Source organism: Ixodes scapularis, unplaced genomic scaffold, assembly GCF_016920785.2.
Source record: "Ixodes scapularis isolate PalLabHiFi unplaced genomic scaffold, ASM1692078v2 PGA_scaffold8__174_contigs__length_109621045, whole genome shotgun sequence".
Classification (NCBI taxonomy): Eukaryota; Metazoa; Arthropoda; class Arachnida; order Ixodida; family Ixodidae; genus Ixodes; species Ixodes scapularis.
In genome coordinates, this window is record NW_024609883.1 from 105,021,747 (window position 1) to 105,041,696 (window position 19,950).

The window sequence follows — 19,950 nt, forward strand, 5'->3', positions numbered from 1 at the left end:
AGTTTGAGCGCCCGTGTCTCGGAAGACCAGGCCGTGGGTTCTACGTCACCTATTGGAGGCCCGGATTGGACGCGAGTCGTTGAGCCCCTGTTGGCCTGGGGTGGTCGTCATTGAAAAAAAGTCGGTCCCTCCAGCTCGGTGATTCCTCGAGCAGACGTCGTCTTAACCGCGTAATCTCCGGTCTCCCGCTGGCACGAATGCAACCGATCCGACCGTACACAGAGGCAACCGCCGTTTCAGTTTGCGCGACTAATTCTGAAGAAGGTTGCTCTGCCGTTCGACGAGCTGCAGTTGTTGACGGGAAGAGAAGCGCGGGGTGCCTCTTTCGGATGCCCAACCTCCGGCGTGCGCTCGTTGCATTCCTTCGTGCTTTGGTTGCGTGCTCGAAGCCCGACGGACGCCGGGCTTTCGTCCAAGGTAGGAAGCCGAAGCGGCCGAAAGACCCTGTGGCATTCTCTTCCCGTCGGTGACTATGCATCCGATAGAATCTGTTTATGTGGGACCCTGATAAGCGAAACTTCTTCAAGTGTTTCAGAGTGGTCTCGGCTTTTGACGGGTGAACACACGTGGAGATACGTTTTTTTGTGTTTTTTTTATCTTAGAAAAATCAAAAGCGTCAGAGTCCTTTTTGATAAACTATCGGTCGCAAAACTTGGGCCGAGGACAAAACCTGCCTCGAGGTGCTCTCCTTCCAGGGAGGTGGCATTCTCGTTTGGCCGCTCCAATCCGAGCGAGCCGTCCCAAATTTGCAAATACAGTTCCAGAAAACAACTTCTCGCGTGCACCGACATTTTGTTATGCCCGAAATCCATCGCTGCATGCAAGCACCGGTCCATCTTTATTGATCTCTACCGAGAAAACTTATAAATAGGATTTTTTTTCATTTGTTTTCAAACAAAGCGACGCTTCCCAAAGGAAAGGAGAATGGGCAATTGAGCGTACGGCTTTGCAGTGCCTCGATTTGATGGCACTGTTCACTACGCTGTGTTTTGACAGTGATGGCAGTACTAAAAAGTCATTTTGGAAAAAAACAAGAAAAAAATAAAGAATGAAAAGTCGTTTTATTGTGTTTACTCAATTGTAGTTGACTCGATTGTAAGTCTTCCCCCCCCCCCCCCCCCATTGTGCATGAGCAAAAAAAAAAAAAAAAAAAAAACATTCTTTAGATGCGCATTTTCCGGCGAACCCGTGAGAATGGCAGGGTATCTCTTTCGAAATTGGTGCCTTCTGACGTGCTTTGGCTGCGCATGAGATGCCCAGGCATTCTCGAAACTAGGAAGCTCATGCTGCGCAACTGAAGCTGCTCCCTACGACTCATCCGCACCGGTGATGTCAGTCCCGTCGTCATCACTGCTACGTTCTCAAAGCACGTCGTTGGCATCGTCCAAGGAAATCTCGCACTTTGCAAATGACAGCGCCAACCGCGTCTTCCACGCTTGCTCGGCGATCGTGTTGCAGGTCACAGGTAGGGACCAGTTGCACACTTCTGACGTTGCAAGCCTGACCTTTACCTCCGAAAGGCATCCCACCTGTCCAGACTACAGCCCGCGGAAGCCTCTTCGTCTGCCGTCACAGTTAAGATCCCACGCTGTTGCAGACTCCACTGAGCACCAGCCACTCCGACGGGTCGGACTTGCATCCAGCAGAGCTGTTGGTCGCTTCTGGATGGAGAATGGTCAGAAACGGGCACCGAAAACTTAAACTGCCTGGATCACGCGTGTCAATAAAAAAACAAAAACATAGTTGGCACTCCAGCATGGTCTGGACGCTCGATCAAACAATGTGCGACTGTGAATTGTGCGAAAAACTGCCAAAAGAAGCCGCAGAGAGTAAGGCGTGAAGTTGGGCTGTTTCAGCGGCCAATCTTGAGTGGCTCTTACAAGAAGTGCCACCACCCCCGGGAGTCGGGCACACCGTGCACTGCTCACCGCCGAACATTCGGGCTAATTTGCGAATCACATTCAATAATACTCATTTGCAGAAAGTAAAAAAAAAAAAAGAGTTTGTAAATTGAGTGCACAGAATAGTGCAATGCTACACGTACAGCCGGGTGAACTCGTAACAAGTCGAGGTGCCCTCGATATCGCGATTGTTTTGTTTTTGTTATTGGTGGTGGAATGTTTTGGTTCGATTATAAGTCAACTTCAGATTTTCAAAAATTCTAAAATGTGTCCATCTTCATTTGTGTAAATATAATAATTTGGAGGTTGTTGCGGATAATGAAGTTGGAGCGGGTGACTGACTGTACAGTGTCCAAGACGCTGAGATTAATGAGAAACGCTGTCGGTGCAGTGACACGTCGCCACCATCCATGGGTGGCTCGTTCGGAAGGAGTTGGATATTCCAACACACTTGATGGTTGCCAGAGAGATGCTGTATTGATTGGCAACCCTTGGTCCCCTTGCCGACAGCAATGCTGCGACACAGTCACGTTCCAAGCTCTCCCATAGCAATGTGGAGAAGTTCCGTGACCATATTGAGAGGCGTAACTTTGTTCAGTGAAAAGGGAGAGTGAAGTCCCCGGACCCACCGACATAGTGTTTTACGGGCGGCCGTTAACTGCCGCTATTAGAGGTGCTGCCACGTGTTGTTTGGATAGACCCTTTTTGAAACTCAGTTCGGCAACTTTGATCGGTGTCATCATCGTAGTGTATGGCATCTTTATCAAACTAACGGTGGCCTTCTTGAGGCTCATGAAGGAACAAGTTCAAGATACTGCCAAGCAGAGGATATACGAGGCATATTTGAGACGTCCGTACAATATGATGCACCAATTAGACGCAATGCTACAAAAGCGTGCGGTCAAATCGGTTTTGGCACAAGCTGGCTCTAAAGCCTTTTGATGGTAAAAACTTAGTCCATGGGTCGCCTCTTTGTACTGCCAAGTTCTTACATTCACACCGTCGAAGCTGAAACAGATCGAGAAAGGATTATGAGGCCATCGAAGAACCGATCCTCATCTGCCATTGATGCGCAAAAGTGACGGTGCCCGATGAAATACAGTAAACTCTCACTTAAGCAAGCGTCGGTTTAACGAATATTTCAGAATAACAAACTTTAAAAAAATCTCCGGCACTTTTCCTATGCATTCTATACAAATATGTTTCAGCTAAACGAATTAACGAATTTCAAAATAGCGAATATCAGTTCGATGAACTTGGTCGATGGACCCAGGATTATTTTTGCAATTAGTTCAGCGAAGTTTTGTGCTCTGCAGTGCTGGCGTAGCCGATGCCCGCCGCCTCTGCAGCGGCGGCGTATCATCGCTGGCGTTTAGAGCGGCGCCGAGGCAAAGCGGCGGTGCGGTAGACCAAAGCGAACTACGTGGTGTGTGTGCTTTTTTTTACAGCGGAGCTGTTAAGGGCTAGGTTCCCCAGGATTGTGTCCGTGTATGTCCACACAAACCTACCTGGACAGCTACCGCCATCTATAAGCGACGGCGGCAAGCATACAACCAGTATGGTTTCCTCCATCGCTCGTAGATGGCGCCGACCTTTCCAGCTATAATAGAAGAATGCATACCGTAAAATACCGAGCAAGCGCCCACTCAAAATTATGGGATAATCGCGGAAAACTCGGGGATGGGCGCTTGTTACGTCCGAGAGCAAAAACGCAGAAGGATCGCACAGTCGGGTGGGCCCGTGCTCGGCCCGACTGCGGAATTCAAAATGGCGGCCATTGGATGCACTTGAAAAAGGGCCGTCATTCGCCGAGCGTGCGAACGTATAAAAGCAGACAAACCTTGCAGAAGCATGGATATGAACAGTTTATTGAGAGAAATGAAAAAAAAGAAGCACTAATAAACTCTAGTCTTTGTCAGTGAAGCCGTCAAAGGACTCTTCTGAGTCGGAACGAAACATTAGGTCCACACACTCGTCACAAGGACACCGCGGTCATGGTGCACGATTGTCGACCCAACGCATGCCAGTCGTCGGTGCAGCTCCCCGTCCTCGCTGCCATCGAGTGCAGTGCTGATTGCGCAGCCCTTGAAAGACTGACGAATCACATCTTTGGGTACTGTGGCCCACGCATTGGAGACAAAGTTGAGGACATCCTGCCGCGACGGCTTGCGCAGGTTTCCTTTGGGAGTCCTTTTGTCATGCCTCATGAATTCTTCCCACTGACGTCTCAGTGAATTCTTGAACGACTTGTTCCAATGTACATCAGCTGGTTGAAGGATGCCAGTGCAGCCAGCAGGGATGTCTACAATGTCTGTGTCGAGCGCCTTCACAGCATCAGTTACTGATTTCGTTTTGTGAATTGCAGCTTGATCAATGATAAACAGACGCTGAACATCATTGCAGTTACTACCCCAAACCCTCCGCAACCAGTCCAAACACTTCTCCCCATTCATCCATTTGTTTTTCAAAGATGTGACACAGACGTTGTCTGCAGGGGAAAAAAAAAATAATATAAATGAAACTCCGGTCATAGATGGCATTAAGACAATAAAAATATAAAACAACTTACCTGGAATGTGCAGCTGCAAATAGGCTCTCGCTGGAATCCTGCCAGTCGGTTCTTTCAATATCACGTATGCCTTGAGTTTGTGGCCAGATGCACGGGCTGCCAGAGCTACGGTGAAACCACAACAAGCACATCCCGTGTTAGCAATTCGGATGCTACTTTCGTCGACGGCATTGTTTGTTCTGTTCGCAGGATTGTCCATCCTAACCATCGTCTGGTTCATGTTACACACATTGTAATCCGTGTAGTCACTGCGAGAGCGCCAAGCCGCAACTCCGCTTCAAAAGGCATTCACTGCATCACCAAAGTCCGATGGCGCCTTCTGGCTGTCATTTGTGCACACCCGCATGGACACCGTTTCTTCCACCGTTTCACGTACTGCGACGACGCTTGGAAGTTCTCCAGGTCCAGTCCATCCGCAATCTTGATTGCTTCTTCCTCTAGAAGCCGGTTGCTGACCCTGCGTTCATCCTCCGAGAATTCAAATAAGGCATCATCAACCTCTTCACTGAAGACTGGTGCCCCGTCACGCAGCTTCTTGCGTTTCAGCCGTGATCTTCCGTGGTTCTGTTGCAGGAGCAGTTCGTATTTCGGAGCCCCACTCTGCACTCTTTTAGGGTCAATCTTGAATTCACGCGATGTCCAGCTTACATCCTTTCCGTGGCGCCTATGCCATTCAACAACTTGGACCTTCCTAGCAACTGTATACGAGTGCATCGTTCAAACAAGCGAACCGAGCAAATGCAAGCAATGCAGCGCGATGAACACGGAACTAACTGAACAACAAGCGGAAGTGGAGGGTCAGAGGCACTCGGCACGTGTGCAGCACACGCGCTAAGCTCTGTGCGGCTTTCCATTCGCTAGATCCTCCTCTCCAACGTATCTTAACCGCTTCACTCTTGCCACCGTGCCCCTGCCTCTCTTCCTTTGTACACCAGCTCGCCTGTGTCGTTTGTTATTTCTGCCATTTGACCTCGATTCCCGCGGAGTGTTGCCGTGTTGCGCCGGAGCCCTTTGCCCAATTCCCGCGGCACCCTTCGCCCCCTTCACCTGCGCTGCCTGACTCCTAACCAGTGCCGGTCGCTTTAACTTCAGGAGATTACGGTTGTCCGCGGCGACTGGGCGCTTGCCATGTCCTTCGCATATTCTTTGAAATTTGCCTAAAATGGGGGGGTGGGCGGTCGATGTGTCCTCTGTTTGTTTTTTAAATCGTTCAAAAATAGGGGGTGGGCCCTTAATGGGACATGGGCCCATGCTCGGTAGTTTACGGGAGTTGGGCACGTTGGTGGGAATTCATCGTAGGAAACAGCGCGAAAAACAGACGACGAAGAAGAAGCACACAGTGTATCGAGTACAGCTCCGCCGGTCTTCCTTCTTCACGAGAGTGGAAAGGCTCAACGTTTTTTGTCATCAGTTCGGTTCGGCCATCTTAGTTTCGGGTAACAACGGCGGGACGGCAGTTTGTGCACCCACGTCCGTAATGAGTACGACGAAACGGAAGTGGTTGTCTATCGGACAAAAAGCTCAAAATTCTTCGGCGTCTGGACAACGGTCCAAGGCAAGTGCACGTTGCGAAGGACCACGGGATTCCACCGTTGAAGTTGTCAACGATAGTGAAGCAGAAGTCGAAGCTTGAAGGAGAAACTGCATTCAGTCCCAACAGGAAACGGCTCTGCATGGGATATTTTGAGCCAGTGGACGATGCCGTTGCGGTAGGGCTTTGTCACAGCACCAAGCTGTGCCCGACAAAGGGCAAAAAAAGAATATGGACTCTCTGGACAGCTTTTTAACTTCATGCGCTGTAAGATCGCTGGTGCAAATGAAAATGACAGGTGTCTTTTCAAAATGAGAAAAGTAGCAACGCCACTGTTATGCGGTTTCTACATACCAATGTACATGACTCCATAAATTGCATTTCACACTTTTCACTCGATGTACGCTGTGCCCATGCTGTTCCTTATTCTAGTGAATATATTCAATTTAGTGAACTTTCAGTTAAGTAAACTTTTTCCTTGGGTCCCTTGAAGTTCGCTCAATCGAGAGTTTACTGTGCAGTTTTATGACCGCCGTTGGTTTGTCGAAAGTGAAACTGGTTTTTGAGCCGCCAGCTGGTACTGAATTTTGAGAGGGGTCTAGAGTTGCAACATTATCGCGAAACTAAGATTTTTTTTCATAAACATCACCGCGAACCTTGCCACAATATCTTTTTTATTTATAGATTGCGCTGCTGAAAATTTTGCTGGCTGCTGCTCCAACTTCGAAAGCCAAGACGGAGTCGGTGAACATCATGGCGGATGTTTTGCCAGAAGAGATGCCGTAAGTTTTTGCGCAGTCCGTCGGATCTTCGGGTCACACTATTTCAGGGGCCTAGGGAACTCCCGAAGCAGTGTGTTCCCTACTTGGGGCTGAGAAATCCCTAGAGTAGGTACAAAAGGTTTCTTCCATGCACAGATTCTGCCAATTTCTCTCCGATTTGCGCGCCACATATTTCACAAAGAAAGTCGAAATCGGCGCAAAAAAAATTACACGAGTTGGTTTTTATTATTTGCCCAAAGTGTGGCGTTTGCAAAATGTCAGTGCAGCTACTGTGTTTCGAGCTTCTACGACACTAAATTTGTAAAAGGGAGTTTTAAGTGGATTCCAAAGTCTCGAGCAAAACTGTTGTAGTGGAGCACGAAAGGCTGGTTTGGAGGTTTGCATTTGATTGACTGACTGCTCTACGGCCGCCCACGAGGAAATTGCCCGGACCTCAATCAACGTGGCAACCGAGGGTCCGCACCACGCGTCGCAGTGGCAGGGGTCGTCGTAACGCATCACGCTCGAATGACCGAAACAGCGGGCCTTTGTCATATGGCAAGCAGGTGGGTGTGTAGTAAACCCGCAAAACTGGAGGCCATGGTATAAGGACAGACATAGAAGGGGACCAAAAGAAATCACACTCTAAATGGATTTCAAGTCTCTGGAACTGGAGTAGAAAACAGGTCCACATTCAGAATGTACACTGCGCAACACGGTAGCACAAATTGGACATCCACCCGTCTTCGCTCTTTATGGGTAGCAGCTACGCTCCAAGCACTACATCTTACCGGCTCAGCTAGGGCCACACGTGAGCACATTTTAGCGCACTATCAGTTTAAATATCAGCCTCTTAATCTCTGGAGAAAAACGCAGATGCTACACTCCAATCTGTTTTCTGCGCACGCGCAATGCCCGTACCCGGTGTCGGCAAACTGGTTTGTAGATGGCACGTCGGTCCCTAACATCGTCAGAATTATGTAGAGCGTGCGGCGAAAGAATATTGCGTAAAATGGCGAGGCTTCCGGGGCGACTTACGGCGCATGTGCATCCTATCGTGAGCAGTCGATCGTGCTCGGACGCAAATGTGCGAATCTGCCTCGAAAGAGAAACTATCAGTCTCGAGTTTGTGCTGTTTGATGCTCTGTGCTGTTCTTTTAAGCTCGGCGAGCACCCAAATTGCAGTGCCCCCCCCCCCCAGTCTAACCTTCTACGGACTGAGCCATGAATTGAGTTGGTGTTGCGGGCAAAGCAACTTGCCCTTTGCACTAATATGTATATATATTTTACACCCCAAGTTAACACCTTCTCATCCTGTCTGTAGTCCTCCATTCTGTCTCATTCTGTTAGTGCAGTAAGCTCTCGTTCACTATCTCAACGCCTTTATTGCCGAGTATTGTCGGTTGGCAACAAAAAGGCAGGGTGTTCCTTCGGACTTTTTGAGGCATGTTGGGGTACCCTGGCACAAAAAACAGTTTAAGAACCCCTGCGTTAGATAATTGTATTTTACACAGACTCGTGCTGGAGGAAGCATAATAATAACAACTTTGGGGAGTTTGTCCACTGATCTGCCTCGGCGATTGTCTTTGGCACCTGGGAGAGTTAGTTGTCCGTCGCCGATGCCTTGACATTAACGAAGTAGCTTTACCGCATTTGGGAACTCGTAGATTTCAAGTCATTCTCGGGTACATGGACCAGGCGGCTCGAATAGGTAGTCAAGAAGACGCACCTACGATACCTTTGGCAGTTAGTGGTGGGACTTTTAAAGTATGTGCTTATTCACCGCGGGTCCTCAAAAAGAAGCAAAAGCAGTTGCCAATTAGAAGAAACATACTCGCCCCGGAAGCTTGGCCATGCCTTTCTTTGTTTACCTCTGAAGACACTGCACGATGCATTCTGCGTTAAAATAAAGAAAAACTGCACCGTCCACCACGAGCCCCGGAAATGGTGCAGAAACACATTCTGCGTATACGGACTTCATCCGTTAAATCAAACGAAATCTAGCATTTTTTCTTTTAGTCCTTCTCAGCGTCGCAATTTGCGGAGATTTTCTTAATGTGTCTCACCTAAAGTGTCCTTGGATCTGGCGGCAGCATCACGGTGCTGCAGTCCATGAAGCTGGGCATCGACGTCAACCGCCACAAGGAGATCATAGTCAAGGCCATCTCGGGCGTGCTGCTCCTGCTGCTCAAGCACTTCAAGATCAACCACGTGCTCCAGTTTGAGTACATGGGCCAGCAGCTCATGTTTGCCAACTGCATCCCGCTTGTGCTCAAGTTCTTCAACCAGAACATCAACTCCTACGTGGGGGCCAAGAACACGTGAGTCCTCCCCGGCCGTCCTGTGTCCGACACTCGGTGAGGGCCCGTCGGTCTCTCCTCGTGCTGCTCTTTCTTGCGCACCTCAGGTTTGCACGCCCAGCGTGGAAACATTCCTGCTGGTCACTGCTTTGCGGGACTGTGCCCTTTGACCCCAAGACATAACATCCCCGGGGGGGGTGGCATTCGGAACACAGACACCAACCTGTCAACGTTTTGTTTGCTCATTCGGTAAACATACAACCATGACCCAGTGGCCCATGTAAGCCGCGCTTGCGCCAGGCTGCAGCTTTGTATGTCCAAGGCCTGTACATACAACCTGCGCCGTTTTATCTTACAACTTGGTATATTTTGAACTATGGTGGTCTTTGCAATAGCAGCGGGGCTACATCGTGAGTTACTCCCATTGGCCGAAGTAAGCGATAGACGCCGTGATACGAGTCTCTTTATGCGATTGATTGCGCGGAGATTTACCGACCCAACAACGTCTCTTACGTACGACGAATTGGTCAAGTGTGACCAAACTACAATTTTTCAAACGCTGACCAAAAAAACTCGTTCCTGCTTCGTGCTTTATGAATGCAGAGTTTAGTCGGAGAATTAGTTAATCGAAGGGTAATAAAAGGCTTTTTTGGTCGTCATATTTAATTTTATTGTTTCTCATTTCTTTCTGTCATGTACTAAATAAAATCTGGGTAAAACAATCTTGGCCGGGGTTTAGCCGGGACAAAAATGGACAAATTTATGCGCCTCCACTTACCTCGGACGTGAATGCGAGTGAATGTTTGGAAATTCTCTTTCCACTCTCGCACGCAGGATCTCCGTGATCGACTTTGCAGCCTGCGTAATCGGTGAGCAGCCAGAGCTGACAGCAGAAACGCTCGTAAGTGCTTCAATGCAGAGTTTAGAAGGAAACTATTTTCTTAATGCCTGCATGGGTCATGTATGCCGCTAAATAAACCTTCCCCTTGAAAAAAAAATATTTTTAGCTGAATATGTCGGGACACTCGTTTGAGCAATTCCGAAACGACGTCTAGAAGGGGTGTGCTTCTGAATCGCTCCCAACTCAAAGTAAATCTTGCACAAATATTTTGCTCAAAACTTCTTTTTTTCTGGAAAAGTTATTTAGAGAAGAAGAAAAAAAAAAAGGAAGGTAGAAGTGCAATGGTTCCTTTGAGTGCAGGAGATAGGTGAGCAGCAGCCGTACTGTTGGAGGAACGTCTTTTCCTGCATCAACCTGCTCAGGGTCCTCAACAAACTGACCAAGTGGAAGCACTCTCGCATCATGGTAAGGCGCTTCTGGAAACGACGCTTTCCTCGGCGGTGTGCTAGTACGAAACGGCTCATTGCCCATGTACAGGGTGTCTCCCCCCAAAACAAATGTGTTTTCTTCTATTATAAAATGAACTACCGTAATATTCTAATTCATCACCCACCTCACTTTTTGGGTGATGAATATCCAAAAGAAACAGAGTGATCACCCACCCCTAAAAATACCCCAACGTGGACTTTGCGATCTGCACCCGAATGACACTGCCATGTACTGGTTGGAGGACGTCCGTGAAAAAGTAGAACGAAGGAAGGAAAGATACTTCACTTTGTTTATGCACTTCCTCCTCGATTTCTGCGACCCCAAAGTCGGAGTCCACGCGTGCGAGAGATAAAGAATGGGGATAACAAAATGAACCTTTGGTTTGCTTACAACAAAGTTCAATAGGACAAAAAAAAAAAAAGGAGACTCTGAAAGATAACGCAAGTAGGAACCCATTCAGGGATGGCGAGGTCAACGAACGCCCCAGATCCTGGAATGGAACCGCAGAGTGTGAGGTCAAAGTTTATCGCTACAGAATGTCACGACCGCAGTTGGTAAGGTTGTGCAATGTTTGAGAGAAATGAACTCTCGAGTAATTCTAATCTTAAAGTTTCCTCAAAATGTGCCTAGACCAGCCAAAATGGTCCTATTTCTGGATCTCCTGCGTTCTCAGAGAAAATTCAAAGGGCTGTACAACGTTCTTTACTTTTTAATTAACTTCCAAAAGAGTCATTATTCGTGCATTCTTGAAGCTCGGGTTTGCTTAGGGAAATTTGCTCACTGAGGGACGAGCGGGTGAATCCCCCTTAGGTCACTAGTTTTCCCCATTTTCCCTGCCCTTAAGGGCCTGAATGTGTCTCCCTGGAAACATCATTCCTTCAGATCTGATATTTCACCAAATTGTGAAGAGCTCATTTGTTCTTTCTTCGATGACTTTCATTTTGAATCATTGTTTTCGTTGCGCTTGTTGATGCACCGAGTTGGGAAAAGAATATCTATTTATCTCGAGTGTTTTGCATTTCATGTTATTTAACATCATTTCAAGTATTGACAGTTGTATGTATGGTAACTCTACTGGGTGTTTTAACGAAGACTTCCAAAAATTGCTAAAAATAGGGTAGTTGAGAAAAAAGAAACTCTTCCCAGGAACAAACTGGCAGCCGCAGCAGACGTCGGGGATTGCAAAATAAATACCAATCGCAATATAATTAACTAAAATTTTGTAATACAATTTTTTATTAGTGAAAATAAACACGATTCTAGTTGGAAATTTTCTGAGCATCATCAGAAGCCACTAAATTAACTCATTTAGAAACGTACGAGGCAGGTGACGCATTTTTCCCCCGTGTTCCGAAAACGCTACATGTTGAGGCATTTCTAGGTTTCTGTTTTTGCGTCGGAGCTTCCCTTTGCACCACTGGTCCTGCCCTCGTGTGGCCAAGGCAGGAAGCTACGACCCCGCTTCCTTCGTAGCATGGAAGGAAGTATGGCGCATCTGCGTTGCATGCCTCGGCCACCGGGGGGCAGGACCAAAGGTGCACTCCGACAGAACACCGAAACCTAGAAACGCATCCAAATTGAGTGGTTCTGTGGAACACCATAAAATGTTGCACCTGCCTTACATCTTTGTAAAATATCGGCTGATTTAATGGTTTTTGACAATGCTTTGCAAGTTTCTAATTGGAAACATGTTTATTTTCCCCAATTAAAAAGTTAATGAACAAATATTAGTTTATGAGCTGACTTACCGTGATGATTAGTCCTCTATACTATGTCCACCTGGCCGTATAACTCACACAGACTGCATTAGTGTAGCTTTTGCGGCATTTTTATAATAAATCTGCAAGGCCTAAAAAAGAAACGCCCTGTATTTAGGTACGGGTGATTTCATCTCAAATTGTGGGGGCAAAAGGGGTAAATTTTCTAAATTTTAACGAAAAGAACATATCTTGTGAAGTTTCTACCTAGAAGAATGGCAAAAGCTGCGTGTTCGGATAATCTTTTGTTCTCGAGTTATGGGGCACAAAAGCAGCCGTGGTAGAAAAGAGTGTTTTTCCCCGACTGTTGAAAGTCGCATGTTTGACTCACTTCCTTTTCATGCTTCTTGCCTCTACGTATTTTCATTTTTGTCTATTACTCTGTGAATGCGACGGGGCCATGGATTCCAAATGGACGCCATGCGGTTACCATCGTAACCGCACCTCGCCGCAGCTGCGGCGAGGTGCGGAGGAGGCGACATGGTAACTGTGCGTTTGTCGGCCTTTGCGAGTGGTTCTCTTTAACATTTTCTGCCTCGAGAATGGAAGATAGACCAGAAATCGATGCAGTCCTCTGCGCAACTGACAAATTGCTGCATCCTGGATAACGTGATTTTCATTTGATCTTTTCAGTGATGGAACGAGGTGTTGCAACATTCACTGACAAGTACTTTAAAGCACTCCTCGCAATTATAGCAATCCTGTTTTCAACTCGCAAGTAGTTTGTGCCGGAATAATATATTGTTTTTTAATTAGCGTTATTTGAGAGTTTTCATTTATATGTATAAAACTAAACTCGGAACTATAATGCTCAACGTTGTGCATCCAACATTCCTAACTCTTCCCATCTTCCTAAATGTCCGCGTGTGTCCTAACACCAGAAACCGGCATTTTAAAAGTTAAAAACGAGACGTTGCGGATATGGGATGCACAGTTTTCCGCAAAGCTGGCATCAAGCGACTCCAATCGAAAAGCATGCATACTTACAATAATATTATGTCTTCTGGTGGAAGCTGAGCAGCCGTTGCATTCATTTTCGCGCACGAAACGGTGACTCACAGAGAAAGTAAGAATGCGGTGTTATTGCCTTCATCTTAACAATGTGCACACTTGCAGGCTTGCGCTGACAAGGCCTCAAAACCGAAACTCTCATACATATCATGACTGCGCCTGCTACCACCCAACCTAGTTCTTGCACCACTTCCGAGAGAAATCACTAAAATTGCCAGTAAACACACAGAAATGACTCTTATACAATTATCTTGTAGAATATGCCACTTTATTTAGTAATAACTGTGTCAATATGCATTATACGTTGTATTTGAAATTTAAAAAAAAAAAAAATAATAACTATTTAAGTCTGGTGACAAAGTATTTATGCTGAAAAGTTTGGCAAAACCGAACTTAGGGTGCAGCTCCGAAATTTAGAAAAGTTTGGCAAAACTTCGGCTTTAATTTTCGGTTCAGTAGAAGTGTGGGCCATCACTAGTTTTCACCTGTCTTCTAATTAGTAAAAATTGGACCCCTTTTGTCTGCACAATTTAAGATCAAATCACCCACGTACATATGAGGACTTTTCCGACTTCCTTGCTTTCCTCCTCACGTAATGCGTCGCAAGTTGCCTTTGGTGTAAAATGAAACTTGAACCCCGAGCAGTAGGTGCTGGTCTAGACGAGTCTGTTGCGGGCTGAGAAATGAAGCAAGAGCTCCTTTCAGAAAGCCCCTTCACTACTTCTTCATACTGACTTCCCTGCTAAGAATAACTGTCAGTTTGAACAAAGCAGCATTTTCTAGAAGTACCTTTAGTCTTTATTGTGAATGCACTTATATTTTTCTTCGAGATATTAGGCGTCAAGAGAAATTTTAGGTACTATTGAAACTGTAATACACCGACATCTTGGTAAGAGTCTTTCCAAGTGTGTGCAACTGGCAGTTGCCAAACGTCAACTGTCAGTTGTACACACTTGAACAAGGAAAGACTCTTTCCAAAACGTCTGTGTATTAAACTCTCAATTGTTATATTTAAATTTTTTTTTTTTTTAGCTTTTACTTTTTTATTGTACGTAAAAGTCCGAGGGGCTGGGGTTTCCACTCTGGTGAAGAAGGGAGACTAGCAAAGCTGTACTATGGTGGGACGACCTTAAGGACGGCTTTTTGGATGACCTTGAGGACAACACCTAGAGGACGACTTGTAGGACAACCTCAGGGACGATGTCTGGAACGACATCAAGGACAATGTGTAGGACGACATCAAGGATAATGTCTAGGACGACCTTGAGTACGACGTCTAGGACGACCTCAAGGATGACTTCTAGGACAATCTCAAGGACGTCTTCTAGAACGATGCCTAGAGAAATTCAGCCTTTCCACACTGTTGAAAACCAGAGTGGAAAGGCTGGAAAGGTTGCCGCCGTCGATTCTAGGTGGCTGTAGCTGTCCAGAGTTTTGTGTAAACATTTATTTAATGACGGACACGAAACTGGGGAAACTAGCCTTTAACAGCTCCGCTGTAAAAATACAAAATTGTCTTCCGACGGGTCCCTAGCTCCCGGTTACGCCACTCGGCAAAGAAACAAAATGAACAGGAACAAAATTCACTCACGAGCATCACCTTTTGCACTGAAGTTTGTGCAAAAAAACCTCCTCGTCACTTTGCTTGGCCAGCGGGGGTGGTGCTGGAAGTGGCGAGGAGGCTTTTTGGGAGGGCGCAAATACTTTGGATAAACGGCTGTTTGGGTTGGTGAAGGTCGCACAGAGGAGGGTACAGTATTCTGGGACAAAAGAGAACATGTCCTCCCTACAGATGCTGGTGGTGTTCAAGTCTGCGCCGATCTTGAAACGGACGCTGAAGGTGAAGCATGCCACGATGCAGCTGTACGTCCTGAAGCTGCTCAAGATGCAGACCAAGTACCTGGGGCGCCAGTGGCGCAAGTCCAACATGAAGACCATGTCGGCCATCTACCAGAAGGTCAGGCACCGCCTCAACGACGACTGGGCTTATGGAAATGGTCAGTCTCTTTTCCGCCTCGGTCGGAGGACCCGTGTACCGCTTTTCCAGAAAGGTTTCCACCAAAGCCCTTTATTCGCTGCAACCGGCGGTGACGCGAGCTATCGCGCCGTTATGAAACGTGCAACTATCGCACATGCTGCCCTCGTCAAACTTGGCTAGGTACGTAGCCAAGTTTGTGGGTAAATTTTTCCCGCGGTTAAAGTTAACTGCAAACGGGCCCAGGTGGTGGAAGTCCCTGCCTAATTCAAAGAGTTGAGCGAGGGCAAGCTTTGCTCTTGCTCGCGGACAAAGAGTCCGCGAGTGCAAGCTATCGACTGCACATAATGAAAGACAGTGCTCAAAAGGAAGGAACGTGGAACAAACGAGCACTGTGCAATGATCACCAGCTAGCCCAATTTACCACCTTGCTGCAGTTTATATCTCGGTTGCGTCGTCTTATTTGGAGCTGTGGACGGACGTTTGTTTCTTACATGTTGTGCGTCCTTCCCTTCAGACCTCGACGCACGCCCATGGGACTTCCAGGCGGAGGAGTTTGCGCTGCAGGCGAGCATCAACGGCTTCCACAGCCGGCGCTACGACAAGCCCTCGTCTTCCTCCCAGCAGCAGGACGCAGCCTCCGACTTCCAGCCCGTAGACAACAACTTCCTCTCGGTGCTGGGCCGGGATCTGGAGCTGAGCCCGGAGTTCAAGCTGCACTACGAGTCCTGGCTGCACGGGGACGTCTTCCGCACCACCGTCGACTGGGACCGCCTCCTCAGCCCGGGCTACCTCTAGAGCTCCCTTCCCATCTGGTCCTGCCCACCCATCTGGCCCCACCCACTTGTCTGGCCCTCCCCTCTGCCTTCCCGCTACTGGAGCACATGGCTGTTGTGATTGGGCGAGACATTCTCTCTCTCTGGCATCTTCCCAGGGGCAGATTTATGGCTTCGGGGGGGGGGGGGATTTGGCTCGAGGAGGGATATATTTTCCCTTCGTTAAACCCGCCATAGTCACTCTCCGCACATTGCATTGGGACTTCACTGTGCGACCTTCTGTTCCGTATCTACTATGCTCCGTCTCACAAATGTCCGCAGTAAAGACAAAGGCCTAGCTCAGCAGAATGCTTTTGTTTGTACGAGAACTTCTCGCGTAGAGCCACTTTCCGAGACCATGCGCTCATGCCTTTGTCTGCACCGCAGATGTTTGCCAGATGGAGTCGTAATGTCCGCACCCTTCTACACCGGGTCGCTGGAACGTTTGCTACCTCGAGTCTGCGAGGTGTGGCGTGATCTTCGGTCCAACCTAGCAATGTGCCGTTTCATTCCTATCGTCGAGGCAAAAATGATCTCCTCCGCGACACGTCGTGCACCTCGTCGAAAAAAAGCAGTCCGAGCTCCACCCGAACCGACGAAGAAGGGAGCCCCACTTTCTGCCTAACCTTTGCCACTTCCCTATGCTTGGAGAAGGGAGCCAACCAACTCCGTCTTTTGATGCCAGTGCGTACTACTTTGGTGCAACTCGAAATCTCGATGCAGCGGTACGTTAGTGCAACCCCATCTGTTGATACACATCAGGGTGCAGCTCCACATGTTGATGTCTGTTGATACAACTGCACATGTGGGTGCAACTGCATGCACCTGCCGTGCAGAGCGCTCGGTGTGGGAGACTGAAGGAACCATGGGATGCCGAGTACAACTTCCATAAGCACTCTTTCGGAGGATGCGGCCCCGACAGAGGGGACGTTCTTTGCCCCGTCTTCTGACGAAAGTTTGCAGATTCTGTCCCCTGTAGAGGGAGTAGCACTTTATGTACTGCATTCTCCTGTCTGTAAAAAGCAGCGCCTACCCCGAAACGTTGTCCCGTTTTGTTACGGAGACCGTAATCTTCGAAATCTCCTTGCTTGCAACGTTCAGGTCGCACACTCAACGGCAAAATGGCCGTTCAACAGCATCCCGCCTCCACTCGAAAGTGTTTCCTCCTATTTGAAAGCTGCATTTCGGTTTTAGGTGTCTTCTTGTACATAGCTCGTGCTTTGCTCCTGTTCTCTGAACATCTCTCTTTCAAAGAGCAAAGGGTATTTAAAGGAATAAAGTATCCAAACCGAGCCTCGTTTTCCTTGTCGTTGTCTTAATGTATGGTGTGCCACGCTAGAAAGGAGGCTTTTGTTGTCTGTTGTTACCAGAAGCAGGTTTAACATTGAACTTGATTCAAAGAGATTGTCCAACAATTACCTGCCTTTCCTAGGTCAGAGCAAAAGGGCCCAGCTTGTGTGTCGTGCCTTGGCACTATGGAGGCTACGGGTCATGGTGGAGGAAGAGAGAGCTCTGAATGGCGCTGCATGGAGCCATTGTGTTGCCGAGTGCTGTCAACAACCACTAAACAACTTTCAGAAAGACTGAATGTGTGCGAAGCTCGTGTAACAGGCACGAGGCTGGCAGTGAAAAAAATGCGGATGATGAGCGTTATTGCACCGGTATTGCCACCCGAGCTTTCAGAGGCGAGATCACTCAGATTCTTCCATCTACGACTGTTTTTCTTAAACCACCACATACCCTGGTCATATGAACCGTGAAAAAAAAGCCACTCCTACCATCCAACTTCAAGCTGGTCAAAGGGGCTATCATAAAACTCCGTCTCAACAACTCACCGAATTATGCAAACATTCTATACAAGAAAGCTTCCATCCACAAACCTCCCGGTTAACATGGGCGGGACACCCTAGTCCCTTACTAACGTCGATCGCTCAGAGCCGCCTCGAAGCAAAGGAGAACAGTGGACTTCGTGAAACGAAAACCAGGGACAGGACACAACTAGACCTGTAGTTGTAGCCTACATTCACAAGTTCTCCCATTGTCTCAAAAATTTAGCCAATAGGACAACGTTGAAGTGTTCTTCACCACTCCAAACAAGCTCTCCAGCTTATGCAAAAACATTGGGAGCCATTCCACTGTGTTAAGGTGGATGACCACCAAAGCCATTTAGTACACGACACGGACGTGACACAGAATTTTGAATAAAGGTACAAACACATTTATTGTCTCGATCGGTGGTCGTGACAAAAGGTACGCGCACACACATGCCGCCGTTGCTCTTTGGGTGTCTGGACTATACGCGGCTTCCCATTGCGACGAGAAAAGTGAAATTGAAAATGGAGAATGGCGACTTGTCTTTCTGGATTTTTATGTACAGTAAAACCTCGTTATAACAAAACGGGATATAACAAACTAATGGATATAACAAAGCAATCATAATTCCCCTTGCTTGCTAATAGTGGGAAGAAATGGACATTGGCTATAACAAACTAATGGTTATAACGAAATAATTACGACCGCTCCTTCAACTTTGTTATAACGAGGTTTTACTGTACATTCGAATGGACGCCTATCGCCACCTTGAGGAGCCCGAGGAAACTAGCCGTGCGACAGGGCTGCCACCCCAGGAGAGCGGAAGGAAACTGGGCACGCAACCGCTTGGGACGACCAAAGAGAGGGCTGTGCAATTGTACAGTTTTTGGTCATGCACATGAAAATTGCTAAATCACCCAAGCTTCAAGGAGAATGCAGGGAATGGTGTTCCACGTGCTGCATGCCTTTCCCGTATAAAACATTTGAAGTAAATGACGAAAATAAAGCATTGGACCAACGTGCGTGCAAGATGCCATTTGTTTAAGGCTTTTGCTTCAGACGGTTAGTGCTCTAGACGCCGGCACGTGCGGTGCTAGCCGCAGTTTTTCGTCACGCACACGAAAAATCGTATGAGTGACGGTGCCCTAGCCATAAACAGCTTCGCTGTAAAAACTGCACCTTCACACATATCTGAACTGCACTAAAAAATAGACCAGCTTTGTTCAGTGCACAGAAGTGGTGTACTCCACTCCCCCCTTTTTGTGGTAAACAATACGTTGGGCAGACTGGAGGGTGTCCCAACGATAGACTCTGCGAACGCAACACCGCCAATGTAAAGTCTGGACATGTAGGACTTCACAGCTGGAATGTTGGGGGTGCGGCAAGTGTACGCAGCTTGACCGTCCTAAGCAGGCGGAGTAGCCCCTGGGAAATCATTGAAGCCAACCATATTGTTAGGCTCGACGATAAGTGTGTTAGTACTCCACCTTGTCAGAGTTAGTTTACCACAAGAAGATAATTGCGGACAATTTTGTGCATTAATAGACGTAGAAGGAAACAGACGAAATGCAACATAGAGTTCAGGGCGGTGCGAGTCTTGTGGTCGGTAACATGCGCCAGTAGCCTTGCTCCGGCTGCCCCAGTGTAACTTTTCACTCTACCGTGCTTGCCACATTCTCAGTCTTTCTAAAAATGATCGATTGAGTGGTTTTGAAGGACGGGCAGCAAGTTTCTAATTGAAACCATGGTAATTTTCACCAATTAGAAAGTTAACCAATGCAGTTAATTAGCAGACTTTATTGCGACGATTAACTCTCTAGGTTATGTCCCGCTGGCTGTATAACTAGGGTTCGGAGTTTTCGGTTTAAAGCGATAAAAGTATATCTAATCCGTTTCCTAAACTTCGGTTTAAACCGAAAAAGGCGTTTTCTAGGGCCGCGTCGAGGTGGGTGGGGGAAGGGGGGGAGAGAGGGGGCATTGTGTGGACGTTTTTGTGATTGCCCTCTTCCAAGGTTCAACATGGAACTAAAGAGGTCTTGGATTGGCCTTCACGGGACATGTCTGTCCTTTCTGTTATTATCGGGCTTTGTGTGCCAAGTACCCAGTCCTAAAAAAAAAGTTTGGATGTGGGCTAGTATAGGGTTTTTCGCATCATGCTCCTCGGAGGACATCAAGGAAAGTTGTTAAT

General features: G+C 47.6%; 1 protein-coding gene across 6 annotated transcripts in view; it reads left to right on the forward strand.

Annotated features, from left to right (window-relative positions):
- Positions 1–17,242, forward strand: part of LOC8053250 (striatin-interacting protein 1 homolog) — a 31,589-nt gene extending 14,347 nt beyond the window's left edge. For 3 of the 6 annotated variants that reach the window (XM_040499565.1, XM_040499566.1, XM_029985145.2), the window contains exons 12-17: positions 6,686–6,783; positions 8,856–9,083; positions 9,897–9,963; positions 10,264–10,368; positions 14,953–15,157; positions 15,653–17,242. In XM_040499565.1, the coding sequence (XP_040355499.1) occupies positions 6,686–6,783; positions 8,856–9,083; positions 9,897–9,963; positions 10,264–10,368; positions 14,953–15,157; positions 15,653–15,933 (984 nt within the window). In that variant the 3' untranslated portion in view covers positions 15,934–17,242. Of the gene's footprint in view, positions 1–6,685; positions 6,784–8,834; positions 9,084–9,896; positions 9,964–10,263; positions 10,369–14,952; positions 15,158–15,652 lie in introns of all 6 variants that reach the window. The other 3 variants (XM_040499564.2, XM_029985144.2, XM_040499563.1) reach the window with 1 other exon arrangement.
- Positions 17,243–19,950: the final 2,708 nt, after the last annotated feature.